Source organism: Saccopteryx leptura, chromosome 8, assembly GCF_036850995.1.
Source record: "Saccopteryx leptura isolate mSacLep1 chromosome 8, mSacLep1_pri_phased_curated, whole genome shotgun sequence".
In the NCBI taxonomy this organism is placed as follows: Eukaryota; Metazoa; Chordata; class Mammalia; order Chiroptera; family Emballonuridae; genus Saccopteryx; species Saccopteryx leptura.
Genome location: NC_089510.1, coordinates 55639414 through 55657800, shown reverse-complemented (window position 1 = coordinate 55657800; position 18387 = coordinate 55639414). Strand labels below are relative to the sequence as shown.

Here is an 18387-nt window from a genome sequence, read left to right as displayed (position 1 = left end):
GTGATCCCATTTGTGGTTGGCATCTAAGTGGGGATAGTCTCATGGGATTGAGACCTTAAGCTCTTGAGTCGGGTCTGTGCTCCAAGAGTTAGTGTTAGAATTGAATTCTAGGACATTCAGTTGGTGTAAAAGAATTGGGAGAATTGTTGGAAAACCACATACAAACAAAAATAAAATGAGTTTTAAGTGATTACTACTGTCATGAATAGAAATCGGATACATTAAGGAGAATATAGAAGGAAGATTTCCTGGAAACCTAGAAAAATATGTATAAAAACTGTATTTCTAAATAGGGAAAAACCCAGCTAGCACATCTGAAGGTCTGTGCAGGTGAATGGGTTATCTAGATTGGTGTAAACAGGAAATCAGAGCCCCATGTAATAAAAGATCTATCTATTCATATCATGTTACAATGGAGAATCACAGATAAAATTCACTCTCTAAAAGAAAATTACTCTTGGTTTGACTCTTGGTTTCACACATGGGTGGGGGGGAGTGCTATATCCCTGAACTGTTTTTGTTTGTTTGTTTATCTGTTTGTTGGTTAGTTGCATTGATGGGAACTTTAAGAAATCTATGATTTGCAAGAATGAATTAACCTGTTAACCTAATTTAACAGAACTGCCTTGCCAGATTAGAATCCCTCCTGTTCTTTATGCAGATAACTACAACACCAAGAACAACTATAAGCGTCTGTGATTCTGCTAAGCAATTTAGCACCGGTAGGACAGATAATAAAGCTCTATTTTGTACACTTTTTTTTCCTTTATATCCTCCCCCCCCCCCCCCATGACTCTTTCTGTCCTTTTCTCTTAGGATTATAATAAAGCTCGTTTTAAACCAGGGGTTGGGAACCTATGGCTCACGAGCCAGATGTGGCTCTTTTGATGGCTGCATCTGGCTCACAGACAAATCTTTAATAAAAAAATAATAACGTTAAAAATATAAAACATTCTCATGTATTACAATCCATTCATTTCCTACTGCTCATGTTCATGGTTGTGGGTGGCTGGAGCCAATCACAGCTGTCCTCCGGGACAACACCAAATTTTTATTGGATAGTGCTTAACGTACAGGGGTCGTTGTATGGCTCTCACAGAATTACATCTTAAAATATGTGGCGTTTATGGCTCTCTCAGCCAAAAAGGTTCCCAACCCCTGTTTTAAACACTTTGAAACAATTTCAGTTGTGTTATGGAACAAGAGAGAATAGGCTTCTCATTTCAGGTAGGTACTGGCCAGCCCTAGGCTCTTAACAGGAGGAATCTGAGTACAAATCCAGGAGAAAGGTACAACTGAGGGAGAAGCACCAGGGTGTGTTGGGGACCAAAAGCCAACAGGGTCTTTGCAGTTTAGATTTTGGGGAACAGAGGTGTGGGGAACTGGCAGTAAGCTGACAGTCTGCCCAACCCCCCACCTCACTTGTTCTGTGAAGTTGCCAAAGGCTATGTTTTCCCACACCTTCTTCATGTTAGCTGTGGTGCTGGATTTGTTTATGCTTGTCCTATCCCCAATGTCCCTCCAAAAGACTTGAGGCCATTTCCTTTTTATCCTTTGTTTTGTGAAGTTAAGATGTTATGTATGGTGGGGGGTTTCTGCACTTGGTAGAATTCTTGGGATGCCTTAGAAATTTTACTTTGTTTTAATGATCTCTTTGATTTGCTAATGGCCTCACTTAAGCCTATTTTTCTTAATTCCATGCAGTTCCCTCTCAGGACCTGGAATTACTAGCCGCCCTGGTTTGCGGCAAGGGTGACTTCAACAGCCAGTCCACTCCACCTGGAACACTTTCCATTCAGTGTCCTTTCTCTGCTTAAGTTTTAAAGGGGTTTTGTTTTTAGCAAGAGAGTCTGTTCCTTTTAATAACTAACAACATTCCCTCAGGGACCACAGTGAAGATCCCTATGAGGGAAAGCTGCTCAGCCTCTGATTCTAAATAGAAAGAAATATAGTAAAAGCTCTGTTGAAACAAAGTGTCACTTCTTACCTTGGATTTCAAATTCATCAACCTCATCAGCAGAGCCGGAGTCAGAGAACTGTGCAGAATCACGTGAACTGAATTGGGAGCTGCTGGAAGTGACCCGAAAGCCTATTAACATTAAAAAGGGGGAGGAGAGAATAAATAGGACAGAAAAGCTTCTAGTTCTTCTGGGGTACGACTTCAACAGAGAAGTAAACAGAACCTTCGGAGTGATGCTGGGGAAGTGGGGAGCAGTGCTTCTTGCTGGCTGACCCCCATTTTATTCATGAAATTTAGACAGTTTCATGTAAATAGAAGGTACTACTATCTGGGAAGTGAATCTGAAACCAATGGTCTTAGTTCTCCTCCTATCAGAAACCTATGTCTTGGAAGATATTTCTGAGGCAAGAAATGAATGAATTCTAGAACTCTGGCCTGGTAGAAAATAATAACAGTAATAATAATAACAGAAAATCTTTGACAGAAGAGGAAACCTTGGTTTGGTTATAACAATCTCAAACTAAGACAGAAAGGAAAACCCATGAGGCACCAAGTCTTATCCTGAAGCCCTGAAGAAGCAGGAACAGAGGTGTTCACAGCCTCACTCACTTCCATGTTCAGTCTCCTGGGACACAGGGAGCAGGTTCTTGGTGCGGATCTGCTGGCGACGAAGGCGGATCTTCTGCTTCAGTTCCTGGATCTCCCTATCGCTGTCTTCCCCCTCCTCTTCCTCCTCTTCTAGGCACTGGCTCATCATGTTGCACTTCATTAATTCAATGGCAGCAATCAAGGACTCTGAGATGCTGAAGTGGGCATTCTCCTGGGGGAGAGAGCACCAAAGCAGTTGTTTACCAAGGTATTAGAAGTACTGAATGCCTCACTGATTCTAATGTTGGAAATAAAGGCGTGCACTGCTTTTATTCAAAACACTCAGGGGAGCCTGACCAGGTGGTGGTGCAGTGGATAGAGCGTCGGACTGGGATGCGGAAGGACCCAGGTTCGAGACCCCGAGGTCGCCAGCTTGAGCATGGGCTCATCTGGTTTGAGCAAAAAGCTCACCAGCTTGGACCCAAGGTCGCTGGCTCCAGCAAGGGGTTACTCGGTCTGCTGAAGGCCCGCGGTCAAGGCACATATGAGAAAGCAATCAATGAACAACTAAGAAGTTGCAACGCGCAACGAAAAACTAATGATTGATGCTTCTCATCTCTCTCCGTTCCTGTCTGTCTGTCCCTGTCTATCTCTGCCTCTGTAAAAAAAAAAAAAAAAAAAAAACCACTCAGGGGAAATGTACACTTCTACTACAAGGAAAGCTGACGACCAGATAACCTGTTCTACATTCTCTTTGATCTTGTACCTCTTTGTGTCTGGCCTTCCTGTCCTACTTCTTACATGAAAATATGACAGAAAAGAGGTCCAGAATTTCATAATAGGCCCTGGCCGGACAGCTCAATTGGTTAGAGCATCTTTCCAAAGTGCAGAGGTTGCCAATTTGATTCCTGGTCAGGGCACATATAGGAGTAACCTGATGTTTCTCTAGTCCTGTCTTTTTTTTCTCTCTTTCTTTCTTTCTCCCTCCCTCCCTTCCCCTCTGGCTGAAATCAATCAATAATTTATTTATTTTTTTAATTTCAAACAGGGTCTTTCCTAAAGCCATACACCTGTATACAAAGTATTAAGATGAATGTGATGTCTCATGATAAAGTGCTTTGTAAGCTATAAAATTTTAAAGAGACATTATTTATTACATATCTGAGCCTTAGAACAAAATACAGAAATTGATTCTGGAAGTAGTTTTTTTCCATAAGGTTCTAGGGTCAAGGAAACAACAATCATGTGGCTAAAATTCAATGCTTCTCTGTCCAAGGAAGCTTCCAAGACAAAATCAATAATATTTTTGCACTCAATGAGGAGGACAACCCCCTGAAGAGTTCTCCAGAGATAGAATTTGTTGAGCTTATCTTTACTATGAACGTATCTTCACTGCAGTCTATACCAATGTCACTGCTGTGAACCCTAAGACCTCTTTAGAACAAACGGCAGCACCCTCAGATCTCCTGACTCATGGGCTCTTCATATCCCCTTAGAGTCCTCACCTTTTCCAGGTCTGCACAGCTGCCAAAGTCTTGCTCAGACAAGTAGCTGATAAGGGACTGTCCTTCTGATGGTCTTCGGAACATGCCTTCACCTGAGCATAGGTACTGACCACCCTCTGTGGGAAAATGGAAAATGGATATAAAAAGCTCTGCTTTGAAAAGCAATCTGTAACAGTCATGCTTCTTCAAGAAGTCTGATGTTTTTACCTTGGAAAACAATGGTCCCAAGTTTTCCTAGGTAACAGGTTGGAAAAAAGCTATCTACCTTCTAAAGGAATTTCTCTAAATTTCAGGATCCCAGAGTATTAAGCTTCTTGGTCAAAGAAGGATGGAATAAATGGAGAAAGCCTAGAGACAATTCTTTTATCACCTAAATTTAAGATGACATACCCGCTCTCCTACCCACCAAAAGAAAACAAAACCAGTGCTGAGAGTCTGACGAAAACAAGTGGCTTCCTCCTATGGATGATTTCCATCTGGACCTTATCTTCTGCTAATGAAGCCTACACACTCAAAGCCTCTTTTCAATGTCCCTCTCACCTATGCAGAGAGCCATTCCATCTGGCTCAAAAGACATGCACAGAGATAACACTCATAGCATAAGAAAGGGTGGGGCCCCTAAGTCAGAGAGGAGCAAGAGAAATGGTGGGGCAGTGGGATTTCTAGCACAGGATTGAACATGATGAAAAGGAGAGTGAGACTGTACAGCGTGAACCCTCTACAGAGCTGAGATGAGCCACACAGCTCAGAGCTTAGCAGGCACAGGGGAGAGCAAAGATACAATTGGAGCCTGGCCTTCCTGTACTCACCATATTCCATGTACAGAGAGCTGGGTGTGCTGACTTCACTGCTTTGGCCAGAGTAGAGCAAGAGGCCTCTCAATTTCGACTTATCATTGCAGGACTCTAATGTCAGTGACCACCAGGGAGTAAAAACACACATGGAAGGTGAGCAACAAATACATTTCCAACTTTGGCTCTTTAACATTTAACTGCTCCCATTCCCAATGCCCTCCCAAGTAGGAGAGAGGTGGCACACCAACAGGGAACAGTCCAAGGATGCAGGAACACATGGAGGAAAGGAGTGGGAAGTCAGTACATTCTAAGGGGAAAAGAGAAAATACATGACCCAGAATGAAACAACACAAAGGTGAAAAAGAATCAAATGAAAGTGGACTCATGAATTTAGTTTTGTTCTTTCATCTTCTTACCAAAATGTTCCAGAAATATCAGCCAATTTCTACCCTATGGACAAACCAATTTAGAAAACTGTCTTTACGTGGTAAAAGAAAAGATAAGCACTTTGAAACTTTTCTGATACCTTGACACTAGGTTTTAAAACAATATCAGAAGGGTTAAACTCCCTAAAGAAATATCAGAATAGCCTGACCAGGCGGTGCGCAGTGGATAGAGCGCTGGACTGAGACGCAGAGGACCCAGGTTCAAATCCCTCAGGTTGCCAGCTGAGCGCGGGCTCATCTGGTTCAAGCAAGGCTCACCAGCTTGAGCCCAGGGTCGCTGGCTTGAGCAACGGGTCACTCACTCTGCTGTAGCCCCCGGATCAAGGCACATATGAGAAAGCAATCAATGAGCAACTAAAGTGCCACAATGAAGAATTGATGCTTCTCATCCCTCTCCCTTCCTGTCTGTCTGTCCCTATCTGTCCCCTCTCTCTGTCTTTCTCTCTATATCTCTGTCACACAAATAAAAGAAAAGAAATACCATAATATGGCTTCTCTTCAACCTGGAATGTAAATTTGTCATATCTACAAACTTAACCCATTTCTGAATTGGCAGAACAACAAAACAAAATCCAGCAATGTCCTTAAAACAAATACGTATCAAGACAGTGCTAGAGGAGCCAAGGATGATGGCCTTGTAACCAAAGGGGTGGAGGCCCAGCCTTACTGGATAAGGAAGAGAGAAGTTTCAAAAGAAAGTTGGCAAAGTAGGAAGTGCATGGGTAGAAGTTTTCAAGGAACAGTGAAAGTTGGGAGTGGAGAAACAGCAATAGGCAGAGCTCACAGAAAATGAGCAACTGATATTCTCCAGAGGGAAACAAAATCCCAGTGTCACAGAAGAAAAAGCAAGCAGAAAAGCAGGTGGACTCCTGAGAAATGAGCTGTATGCTCAGGGAGCGTGAATGACTGAGCCGCATCCAACCTATTTCCTGTACAAGACGATGCCAACTGGTCAGCTGCTCCTCTCAAAAAATATGCTACTAGGTGGTAAGAGATACCTTTGTGTTCTCTTGGGCCTCAAAGATTTCTGGTGGTTCTGGCAGTGGGCTCTGCTCCTCACTACTGAACTGAAGGCAACCTTGTTAAGAAACCATGACTTGGAATGGACCTCTGAGGTCCCCAGTCAAACTCAGTGCACAACACAAACTCTAACACCAACACCCTATTCCTTCATAATATGTAAAGGCCATCCACCATTGCTTACTAACTCATTACCTCATCATGCTGCCCATTCAACTGAACATCTCAAATTCTTAAGACTTTCCTCACACTCACTTGAAATGTCTTCATATAGTTTCTCATCTCCTTAACTCTTTTAGTGAGTTTTTTTTATGCTCGCTGACCCCCAGGAGTGAGATTTTTTTTCAAAAAATAAAATTAGTTCCAGTTACAGTTTTATTAACTTAAAATCATATTTGTTTGATAACCAGTTTATGGAAACAAGAAGATACATTTGCCTTTTTTTAATGTTGCCTTATACATTTTTAAAATAAAAATTTTGCCCTGGCCGGTTGGCTCAGTGGTAGAGCGTCGGCCTGGCTTGCAGGGGTCCTGGGTTTGATTCCCGGCCAGGGCACACAGGAGAAGCGCCCATCTGCTTCTCCACCCCTCCCCCTCTCCTTCCTCTCTGTCTCTCTCTTCCCCTCCCGTAGCTGGGGCTCCATTGGAGCAAAGTTGGCCTGGGTGCTGAAGATGGCTCTGTGGCCTCTGCCTCAGGCGCTAGAATGGCTCTGGTTGCGACAGAGCAACACCCCAGATGGGCAGAGCATCGCCCCCTGGAGGGCATGCCGGGTGGATCCTGGTCGGGCACATGCGGGAGTCTGTCTGACTGCCTTCCTGTTTCCAACTTCAGAAAAATACAAAAAATGAAAATTTTTGTACGATCGTACTCTGGATCATCAAGAGGCATGAGGACGTACATGAACGTTTGTATTACTCAAAGGGTTAAGAACAATGCTCCTCTAAATGGCCTTGCAGACTTATTCCTCTCTAACCTTCTAATTTCCAAGCTAACATACTCACTGGCTTCATTCATTACCAGGAGAACATGGTTTTCAGGCTTCCCTCACCAACCTCTCTTGCAGACACATTGTGTGTTAATATCTCCATGCATTATGGTACACAATATCCAGTTTGAACACCACTGTGAAAACCAAAAAAACAGACTGAGTCACTAGAAAAATCCTATGCAATGGCTGGGATGAGGGGTGGGAAGAACCTGACAGAGGAAGGAAGATGGGCGACAGAAAAAGAAACAGGAAACTCCAGGAGAGGCAAAGAGCATGCACCCACATCCAAGACCACAGGAAGGGGAAAAAACACATTCTGGTGTTAATTCAAGGAAAATAAAGTAATCTGTTCTAAGTATTCAGTTATAAGAAAAATTCTGCCACTGATTTGCCATGATGCCTTAGACAAATAGTGGGCCTCAGTTTCATCTCTGGACAAACAGGATTGACAACTCTTGACTCGGCCTCCCATAGCAGTTGGGAAACTGAATGAGGCTTTTGGAAGTCATGGGCAGAAAACATATCATGCAAAATATTGGTGTCATTTTATAGGCAGGACCAAGCATCACAGCAGGACCAGGCTAGCTAGACTTGATTTGACACCAGAATGGAAAAGGAGGTTCTGAACTAAGCAAACTGGTCACAGAGGAGCAGTAGGGGGAGGAGGTGGCACACAGAGAGGCGGACTGGCTCCCAAACCTGCAACGGGATCTTCAACTATAATGGTGATATTCCTGGGGCCTCCTGTATGCAGACAGACAGGTGCAGAGTAGAGTCCAGACAGAGGAAATGAGAACAGAGAAAGTGAGAAAAGAGTGTCCCCTTATCTAGCAGACATGGGGATTTAACTCCCGAGAAGGAACTCTTGAGCTGAAGGAGGGATGACTCATACAAAAAGCTGCATTCGACCCATACTCCCTCAGACCTTTCTGGTCCCTTCCCCAATGCAGGCTACGGTGGTTTCTAGAATCCAGATGGATTCAAGAATGAGGGCAGGGAAGTATTATGTGCTCAAACCCCAGTGGCCTGATGTACAGAAGAAACAGGTCTACAGCAGGAGATATGAATTAAGGCTTTAACCCAAGCATTCTTCACATCTAAAAAAGCTCATGGAAACATAGGCTTGACTTGGAGTTGGGATTTTTTTCCCTCAAGAGTTCCCTAAAGAATTCCAATAAGCCAAACTACATTCTTGACAAGAAAACAGACAAAAGTTTGTCATTCAGAAGTTTCAGATGAGGGCCTTAGCTCTCACCTTTCTAGAAATTATAAAGAGAAATCAATGGTAGCTCTAGTTATTAAGGAAATCCTTTTTATGTTCTTAATTTTTTTATATTTTGTTTCTGAGGCTTTCCACTCACAACTGGCTTTAAGCACACAGGTCCATGTTATATCTACTGTTTGGGAGACTCTCTTACAAACGAATCCAACCAAAGCCTTCCAGACACCAACAACCCAGGAAAGATGATGGCAGCAAGATGGCAAAGGCAGTGAGAGCCACCTTCCCTGTGCCTATGGTTCTCGCTGCTGTTAGCAGCTGGTGTTTGTGTGAGGGAGGTGTCGGTGGCCACAGCCTCCTTCCCTGATTACCTTTCAATGTGGATTAGTGATGCACAGTCTGCCCACCTACTTGTATACTAAGTCACATCACCCCACCACATACACACACACACACACACACACACACACACACACACACACACACACACTTTACATCCCTCCCTAGTTTTAATAAGGAAACCCTAATATCACTTTGCCTCTCTCATTGGTCTCATGCTGACCAAACTCTCAGGAATCACAGGAAGGAGAAAAATTTAATGGGGTTATTTTAAAAACTCATTAGAATTTCCCTTCTGTCTGAAAGACAGATACATTTAAAGTGATGATGAGTCACTCTACGTATGCTCTGGTACAAAAGAACTAGTGAAAGAATCCAGGAAAGCCTGTACTATTTAGCAATGTATAAAGGAACAAACATAAATATTCTCAGTGAGATTCCTTGGGTATCATTACATTACAAGCTTCTCTCCTTTGTTAGAAGCAGGATACCATCATGTCATCAAAACATAACTTCCCTTTCTGCCATTTGAAGACCCTTAAGAACAAACTTTCCCTTTCACCCTAAGAAAAAGTCAGGAGGCCACCTTACTAACTAGGGGCTGGTGATTATCATTACCTGGGGCTCCTCTGGAGACAATGTTGGTATCTGAATGGGAGCGAGTATGGCTCTTCTTTGTTCCATTGGTGACAGTGAGTGTCTGTCCCTCTGAGAAGCTGGACCTGCGAAGGACACTGGACAGCTGGCTCTGTCCACCTCCCTCTTGGTCCACTAGGGAAGAAGCAGCAGAATCCAGCTTCTGGGAACTGGTGGAGGAGAGTAAGTTGGAGCTGCTGCTCTCAGCATTGCTGCCGTGACTCTGACAACTGGCGGTCCGGCCTCGGGAGTCCAGGTTGCCGATGGCCAAGTACTCAGGCCCCTCACTGGCATCACTTGGGGAATCATTCTGGCTGCTGAGGCAGGATGATTCTATGGGGCTGGTCAGAGTGCTGGAGCTCATCTCATTTGGAGTTGAGGGGGAATCCCTGGCTAATGCAGAGACTGGAAGCAGAGGGGCTTGAATGGCTTGATCCTCTGGTGGGGAAACATGGCCTCTGCTTTCTTGAGGTTTCCGGGGAGGGCCAGAGAGAGAAAAGGAAGTAGATCTTCTTTCTAGGATATAAAAAGAAAGTGAAGGGAACAGTGAGGTGGAAGCCTTTGGTTTATATGAAGGGCCTCTAAGGATCAAGCTCCCTGTCATTACTTGGTGCTCAGAATACACGGTGTCATCTCAAAAAAGGTAAGTCATTTGTGGTGAATAACAAATGACTTAGAAGCAGCTAAGCCAAGATACTGAGCTTGTAAGAGAGTGGCTTTGTGGCTTATTAGTATGTATTCCTCATCTATAAAATGAGCAATAATAACCCCTACTTGTTTTGAGGATCAAATGAGATAACACATATAAACTGACTACAACAGAGCCTGATTCATGGGAGGCATTCAATACATGTTAGCTATTATTATTGAAATGCCTTCTTCGCAATATAGATTAGAAACCCAGGGAAATCTAAAAACAGCTATCTTTCCTCTGTTACTTTAATGATTCTACTAAATTATCTTAGGCTAATTGCTATATACCTTTCTAAGGTGTCCATTATTAAGATATAAAGTTTGAGAAACTATTCCAATCCAAGACTCTATCTATACCCAGCCTGTGAGCACCCACAAAGTCTTCTTCCTTACAGACTGGAGATACATGTCATGACTACCCTTTACGACTCCTTTACCTGTGCCATGGTTGGGTACGGACTGGTGGAGGCCAGAGAAGGACCCGAAGTAGGAATGCTGAACGTGACTGGCTGGAGGGGTGCATGTGGAACCAGGCAGAGCTGTCAGGCTCTGGCTCTTTGTCACCAGCAGCGGGCTCTCGTGCTTTCTGGCAAACTACAAAAAAAACCCATGTGTCAGAATTAAGGACAGTGGTCCTCAAGAGGCACCCAGCACTACAGAAACACTGGTGGAAGCTGGTCTTTGGCAGCAGGCTCAGACTACTAAGCACATGGATTCAAAACTCAGACCAGGGTTCAAATCGATGGCCCTATTACTTATAAGTTATTTGATCCAAACTTTGGGCAAGTGACTTAACTACTTTGTCCCTCATGAGTGCCTTTATAAAATGAGATTAACGGCAACCTTATAGAGTTGTGAGGATTAAATGAGATGATGCATAAAGTGTGCATCATCACACATGCATAGATGGTACCATGCCTCACACATACATAGATGGGGACCAAAAGTAGGGACTGTGATTCCATTCTAGCTGAAGCACTGTCAATGGATTAGAGAGCTAATAATAAGCAACATCAAGCAACAAAATTTCTTTGTATTTTAAGGACAAAAATGATCCAGAGTAATATTGGGTCATACTAGGTCTGGTGCTGTAACTCCTCCTCTTTGTCAAAACTGCCCTCAAAGCCTGACCTGTGGTGGCACAGTGGATAAAGCGTCAACCTGGAAACGCTGAGGTTGCTGGTTCAAAACCCTGGCTTCCCGGGTCAAGGCACATATGGGAGTTGATGCTTCCTGCTTCTCTCTCTCTCTCTGTCTTCCCTCTCTATAATAAATAAATAAAATCTTTAAAAAAAAAAAAAAAAAAAAAAAAAAAAACTGCCCTCAAGGAGGTGCTTGCTCAGAAGAAGGGTTTTTAAAAGGGCTTAAAAAATAGACCTCCCTTCTCAAATGAAATTAAGTTTAACAGTACCTCCCCTTCTTTTCCAAGTATTTTTTTAAATGAAAACCTTTCATTGCACAACTGCCTACATGAAGAAGTACTTGGCACAGAGGATTACATCCTGGTGAGGTCTGGAAGGCAAGCATAAACATAGATAATTCCTTGCCCCCTTTACCATAGATGCATCAATCTGGGCCAGGAGGCGGGGGTTGTTCTGTTCCACCGCTTCTAGGCACTGGAGCATGGCCGTGACGTGGGCATCGCTTAGCAGGAAAGCAGTATCTGGGGAGAGAAAAGCTCTCACAGTGACAGGGCCCAGCAGGGAGCTCTTCAGCTTCCCTGTATGGCCCTGGGAGACACTCAGGGAAGGAGAGAGGGGAAAGGTAAACATGACTTGCGGAGAATCACGCGAGTGTGGAAAGAAGGGGATCCAGTGACAAATAAAGTAGAGGAGAGGCTAAGAAAGGTGTGGGATAGGAGAGAGGCCAGGACAGGAGGCTTCAGTCAGAAGGGTCCAGGTTTGAATCCTGGCTCTGGGTGACTTTAGCCAAATAACCTCATCTCCTTGAGCTCTACCTCCCTGATTGGAAAACAGAGATATTAATACCCAATTCTCAGTGCTATTGTTAAAAGTATGTGTATAAAAAGTATGCAACAGTGATTGCAACATAGAAACCCTCAGTAAATAGCAGTTGTTCTTATTGGTTTGTGTTTATGGGAGTAGGGGAGTAAGTCTGATTGTGCATTACATCAGAAGTGAGAGAGAAGATTGGTTATGTGTTTCTGATCACAATCTATAGCTTCAAGTAAAAGTATGAGACCCTGGGTATGAGTGAGTCTATAAAGAAAGAATAAAGTGGAAAACAATGAGGAAGTATGTGTCACATCCTAGCTAAGTGACCTCTACCTACCTGTGTAGAATTTTCTGATATACTGTCTATCCCCAAGCAGAGGTCGGAGCTGAGCGGAGAGACAGTGGCTCTGCAAGCTATGCTGCAGCCACAGCTCCGCAACAACACGCTCACTCACGCCATCAGTGCTGCTCTGGCCATTCTCGTGCAAGTTGATGAACTAAGAGGCAAAAAGGCATGAGTCAAAACATGTAGACTGGTAAAACACAGCAAGATTGAGGCCTAATAACCTGAGAACTAAATTGAGACAGGTTAAGAGGAGGCAATCAGAGGTATTTTTCCACCAGCTAGCATCTCGAGGTTACTGAGAAAGGAGAGGAAAGGAAGGGATTCATGGCTCCGCTGCTGGACTGGGCCACTGGAGAGGCACTAGGCAGTAAGACCTAACATGCAGCTCCTGGAGAATACTACACCTGTCTCTTTATGTTCTCTTTAATATCTCTTCAGGGGTATTCAGAGGAAAGAAAAACTTGACCTCTTGCCTTCTCTCACAGAATCCTCTATTTCAGATGGCCATCACAAAAGGAGGTGTAGGCCCAGTAGTCATGACTGTCATGGCCATACACATGCAGGTTCCCATCAGATTTGGGCAGATGGTAAAGAAACAGCGGAGCCAAAAAATGGTGGGCCATTCCTTTATTCTACTCTGGTACCGGCCAACGAGCAAACACATAGGGTTCCAAAACCCTGACACATTCTCCAGTTCAACAACCAGGAGAATCTTCTCCGGTTTCTCAGAGAATCAAAGGTCCCCACCAGTCTCAATCACCTCTGGTTCCCCATCTGCACACCTTCTCCCTTCTCCTCTCTGCACAAACTGGCTTCTCCTTCTGCACCCTGCCATCTTGGCTTCTCTCCTCCTTCCTCACTATGCAAAAAATGGCTTCCTTCCTTCTTCCTTCTTCTCTCCTTTTAAAACTTCTTTGGTGCCAAAAACCTCTCCTCCAGCAACATTAGCATAACAATAGTCCTTCCCAAGCAGGAAGGTAATTAGAAATTTCACAGACTGGCATGATTTTTAACAATAAAAGTGAGCAAACTCAAAAATCATATTTTACAAACTCATTTACCCAACAGGAGGCAATAAAACCCTGGAGGATAGAATTTAGGAAAAATGCCACCAAAGATTCTTTTTTTGTTGTTGTTTTAATTTTTAATACAGCAACAGGTAATGGGTACAGTCGTGCCAAGAAGTTTCACTTTATCTTAACATCATTGGGGAATCAGTGAGGGTGTTTCCACCAAAGATTCTTTACCAAAGGAAAACCATCTGAGTACTTCTTTGTGCCTCTACTTGGCTGTTTCTGAAAGCAAGGTCTCATAGCCCAGGATCACTGCAAAAACTGTATGGATGGCAATCTCAAGCAGCTTCTAAGAGTACATGACTACAGCAATATTATTTTATAAAAGGAAATTAGAAGGGGGTTTGGTGGGAAAAATAAAATGAGGATAAAAAAAATCAACATAAAATCACTGAACTCTGGTTTCTCCACATAAAAGAACAGTGTGACACCTTGTTATTTGGTTCTCTTGACCATTTAAAAACAAATTACTTTTCCCAAGATCATCTCAGCAATGAATCTGGCAGTAGAGGAGGGGGGTAACACATGAAATAAGACTGGCCATGAATCAGTAAGTATTGAAGATGGATGATGGATATTTTGGAGTTCATTACACTATTCTCTTTAACTATGTATATATTAAAATTTGTCTATAATAAAGAATTAAATAAATAGATGCATAAAGTTTGGCAATGATTGACCTCAAACTAGCTGTGTAATTCTGGCCAAGTCACCTAACTTCCTGAAGCTCAGTTTCCCTAACTAGAAATCAGGGCTAGTATGAGCTGAGAGGACAGAACAGTAGAAGGCTATGATGGCAGCTAAAACTACAAGCGCTGCCTGACCTGTGGTTGCACAGTGGATAAAGCGTAGACCTGGAAATGCTGAGGTCGCCGGTTCGAAACCCTGGGCTTGCCTGGTCAAGGCACATATGGGAGTTGATGCTTCCAGCTCCTCCCCCACTTCTCTCTCTCTGTCTCTCCTCTCTCTCTCTCTCTCTCTGTCTCTCCCTCTCCTCTCTAAAATGAATAAATAAAAATTAAAAAAAATACAAGCGCCATGTTTGGCTCCATTTGACACTTGCCTCCAGAAACCTCACATTTCTAATTGGTACATCTTCTTCTTCTTAAATAGTTATTAGCATTTCAGTCCCTCTTCCCCCAACCATGTCAGGGAACCACTTGCTATATGTCCTGGATTTTGAAAAGCTTCACTTTGGTCTCATTTATGCAGATCCTTTGAAAACAATAAAACTTTTTCACCCCTTCCCCAGAGGAAAGAAAGTGGCCTAGATCAATGGGTTTGTTCTAAAGCAAATAATCCTTTCCTCCAAATCAGTCCTACAGGGATCATTTCCTCCTCTCAGTTAATAAGAAACTTGACACACACCATCCTTCTATCCTAGCAGATTCTTCAAACAGAACAAACAACAAAGCCTTGCAGTTACCTTCAGTTCTTACCTTCTCCACATGAAGGGCTGAGTGGGGACTAAGCCAGCGGATGTCTTTCACAAATTGCCAGTAATCAGTGGGACGGCAACACACCTGCTGGGGAACACACATGGTAAACAAATCACTACCCTTTTGGACCAAATCTAGTTCTAGAGTTGACACTCAAAGAAAGAGAGAACAAAAAAGCATAACCTTCCTTTGCCTCAACAAAAACTCTCAGCAGCAATTGAAGAAATACATATACAAGTTAAACATTTTAAAGGGAAATGGTTTAAAATTATTAAATCATTTTAATTGTTCTTTTGAACAAGTAACTCATGCATATGATAGGTTAGACACTTAAAATAATCTATCTCTCCACCATTCAACAATAAGAAAACAAATAACCTGATTTTTAAAATGGGACAGCCTGACCAGTGGTGGCACAGTGGATAGAGCATTGACCTGGGACACTGAGGTCCCAGGCTCGAAATCCCAAGGTCATCAGCTTGAGCATGGGATCATCAACATGATCCTATGGTCACTGGCTCAGCTAAAGCCCCCCAGTAAAGGCACGTACGAGAAGCAATCAATGAACAAGTAGAGTGATGCAACTATGAGTTGATGCTTCTCATCTCTCTCCCTTCCTGTCTGTTTCTCTCTCTCACACACACAAAAATGGCCAAAGACCTTAACAGACACCTCACCAAAGAAGATATACATGTGGCAAATAAACACATGAAAAGATATACCACATCATATGTTAACAGGGAAATACAAACTAAAATAACATAATACCACTATATACATATTAGAATGGCCGAAATCCAGAACAATGCCAACATCAAAGGCTGGAAAGAATTTGAAACAAAAGGAACTCTTATTCAATGCCCATAGTAATGCAAAATCTTATAGCCACTCCAGAAGACAGTGTGGCAGTTTCTTGCAAAACATACTCTCACCAGTGATCATACTCTTTATTATTTACCCAAAAAGGAGCTGAAGATTTATGTCCACATGAAAACCTACACAGATGTTTATAGCAGATTTATTCATAATTACCAAAATCTGGAAGCAATAAAGATGTCCCTCAATATACCTATATTTATTTATAGATAAATAAATTGTGGTACATCCAGACAATGGAATATTATTCATCACTAAAAAGAAATGAGCTATCATACCAAAGACATGGAAGAAATTTAAAGGCATATTCCTCAATGAAAGGCTTCAATCTGAAAAGGTTACATACCTTATGAGTCCAACTATATGACACTCTGGAAAAGGCAAAACTAGAGAGACGGTAAAAAGACAGTGGCTACCAGGGTTTGGGGTGGGGGTAGGGTGGAGAGAATGAATAGGTGAAACACAGAGGATTTTTAGGGCAGTAAAACTTCTCTGTATGCTACTATAATAGTAGTTATATGTCATTAAAAATTTGTTCAAACCATAGACTGTAAGACCAAGAGTGAACCCTAACGTAAACTGTGGACTTGGGGTGATAATGACGTGTCACTGCAGGTTCATCAGTTATAACAATGTGCCACTCTGGTGGGGAATGCTGATAACAGGAGAGCCAAGGGAAGAAGTTTATGAAAAAATCTTTGTATCTTCTGTTCAATTTGGCTGAGAATCGAAAACTGCTCTAAAAAGTAAAGTCTAGGCCCTGGCCGGTTGGCTCAGCGGTAGAGCGTCGGCCTGGCGTGCGGGGGACCCGGGTTCGATTCCCGGCCAGGGCACATAGGAGAAGCGCCCATTTGCTTCTCCACCCCCCCTCCTTCCTCTCTGTCTCTCTCTTCCCCTCCCGCAGCCAAGGCTCCATTGGAGCAAAGATGGCCCGGGCACTGGGGATGGCTCCTTGGCCTCTGCCCCAGGCGCTAGAGTGGCTCTGGTCGCGGCAGAGCAACACCCCAAAGGGGCAGAGCATCGCCCCCTGGTGGGCAGAGCATCGCCCCTGGTGGGCGTGCTGGGTGGATCTCGGTTGGGCGCATGCGGGAGTCTGTCTGACTGTCTCTCCCCGTTTCCAGCTTCAGAAAAAAATACAAAAAAAAAGAAAAAAGATAAAAAGTAAAGTCTATTTTAAAAAGTTTTATACTCACTTAATGAAACACTTTTGGAAAAAAAATCAATAGAAAAGAAAAAGATTATTCAACAATGTTGGGAAAATTGGCTAGTTAGAGTAGATATATTTGGCCCTGGCCAGTTGGCTCAGGGGTAGAGCGTCGGCATGTGGAAGTCCCGGGTTTGATTCCCGGTCAGGACACACAGGAGAGGTGCCCATCTGCTTCTCGACCCCTTCCCTACCTCTTCCCCTCCTGCAGCCAAGGCTTGAATGAGCAAGTTGGTCCCAGGCGTTAAGGATGGCTACATGGTATCACCTCAGGTGTTAAAATGGCTCAGTTGCTGAGCAACAGAGCAGTGGTCCCAGATGGGCAGAACAGCACCCTAGAAGGGGGTTGCTGGGTGGATCCCAGTCTGGCACTTGGGGGAGTCTGTCTCTCTACCTCCCTGTATCTCACCTGATGAAAGAAAGAAAGAAAGAAAGAAAGAAAGAAAGAAAGAAAGAAAGAAAGAAAGAAAGAAAGAAAGAAAGAAAGAAAGAAAGGAAGAAAGAAAGAAAGAAACTTGACAAGGCAGTGGCACAGTGGATAGAGCATCAAACTGGGATGCAGAGGACCCAGGTTCGAAACCCCAAGGTTGCTGGCTTGAGCACGAGCTCACCAGCTTGAGTGCAGGGTAGCTGGCTTGAAGATGGGATCATAGACATGATCCCATGGTCGCTGGCTTGAGCCCAAGGTCGTTGGCTTGAGCAAGGGGTCACCCGCTCTGCTGGAGCCCCCCAGTCAAGGCATATATGAGAAAGCAATCAATGAACGACTAAGGTGCCACAACAAAGAATTGATGTTTCTCATCTCTCTCCTTTCCTGTCTGTCTGTACCTATCTGTTTCTCTCTCTGTCTCTTTCTCTGTCACAAAAAAAAGAAAGAAAAAGAGATAGAAGTAGATAAATTTAGGCATTCTCCACAAACTATATATCAAAATAAATTCCAGCTGGAAAGGTGGAGAAGGAGAAGGGGGAGGAGGGAGAGAAGGGGGAGGGAGGTAAGGAGGGGGAGAAGGGGGGAGAAGAAAGGAAGGGGAAAGAGGGAGGAGTAGGGAGGAGGGACAGAGAAGGGGTAAAAGGGGAGGGGGAGGAGGAAGAGAAAGGAAATGGGGGAGGAGGAGAAGGAAAAAAAAGAAGAAAAAAACCTTCTAAATTCCATAAGGAAAAAAAAGTAAGAATATTGGATTTTATAATTAAATTTTTTTTCAATGTATAAAAGCACAAGCATATATATATATCAAAAAGGAACAGATAGAGGCACACATTTTAAATTTCTGTATATAAATTTAAAAGACATGAATATGAATGCTC

General features: G+C 43.3%; 1 protein-coding gene across 7 annotated transcripts in view; it reads right to left on the bottom strand.

Annotated features, from left to right (window-relative positions):
- The window catches only part of RUBCN (rubicon autophagy regulator), a 61755-nt gene that overhangs the window by 17077 nt on the left and 26291 nt on the right, over positions 1-18387 (bottom strand). For 2 of the 7 annotated variants that reach the window (XM_066347108.1, XM_066347112.1), the window contains exons 3-12: positions 15003-15089; positions 12482-12641; positions 11746-11852; positions 10627-10783; positions 9479-10012; positions 8002-8046; positions 4863-4958; positions 4054-4169; positions 2570-2780; positions 1988-2089 (exon numbers count right to left, since the gene is read on the bottom strand). In XM_066347108.1, the coding sequence (XP_066203205.1) occupies positions 1988-2089; positions 2570-2780; positions 4054-4169; positions 4863-4958; positions 8002-8046; positions 9479-10012; positions 10627-10783; positions 11746-11852; positions 12482-12641; positions 15003-15089 (1615 nt within the window). The remainder of the gene's footprint in view (positions 1-1987; positions 2090-2569; positions 2781-4053; positions 4170-4862; positions 4959-8001; positions 8047-9478; positions 10013-10626; positions 10784-11745; positions 11853-12481; positions 12642-15002; positions 15090-18387) is intronic. The other 5 variants (XM_066347110.1, XM_066347111.1, XM_066347113.1 and 2 more) reach the window with 5 other exon arrangements.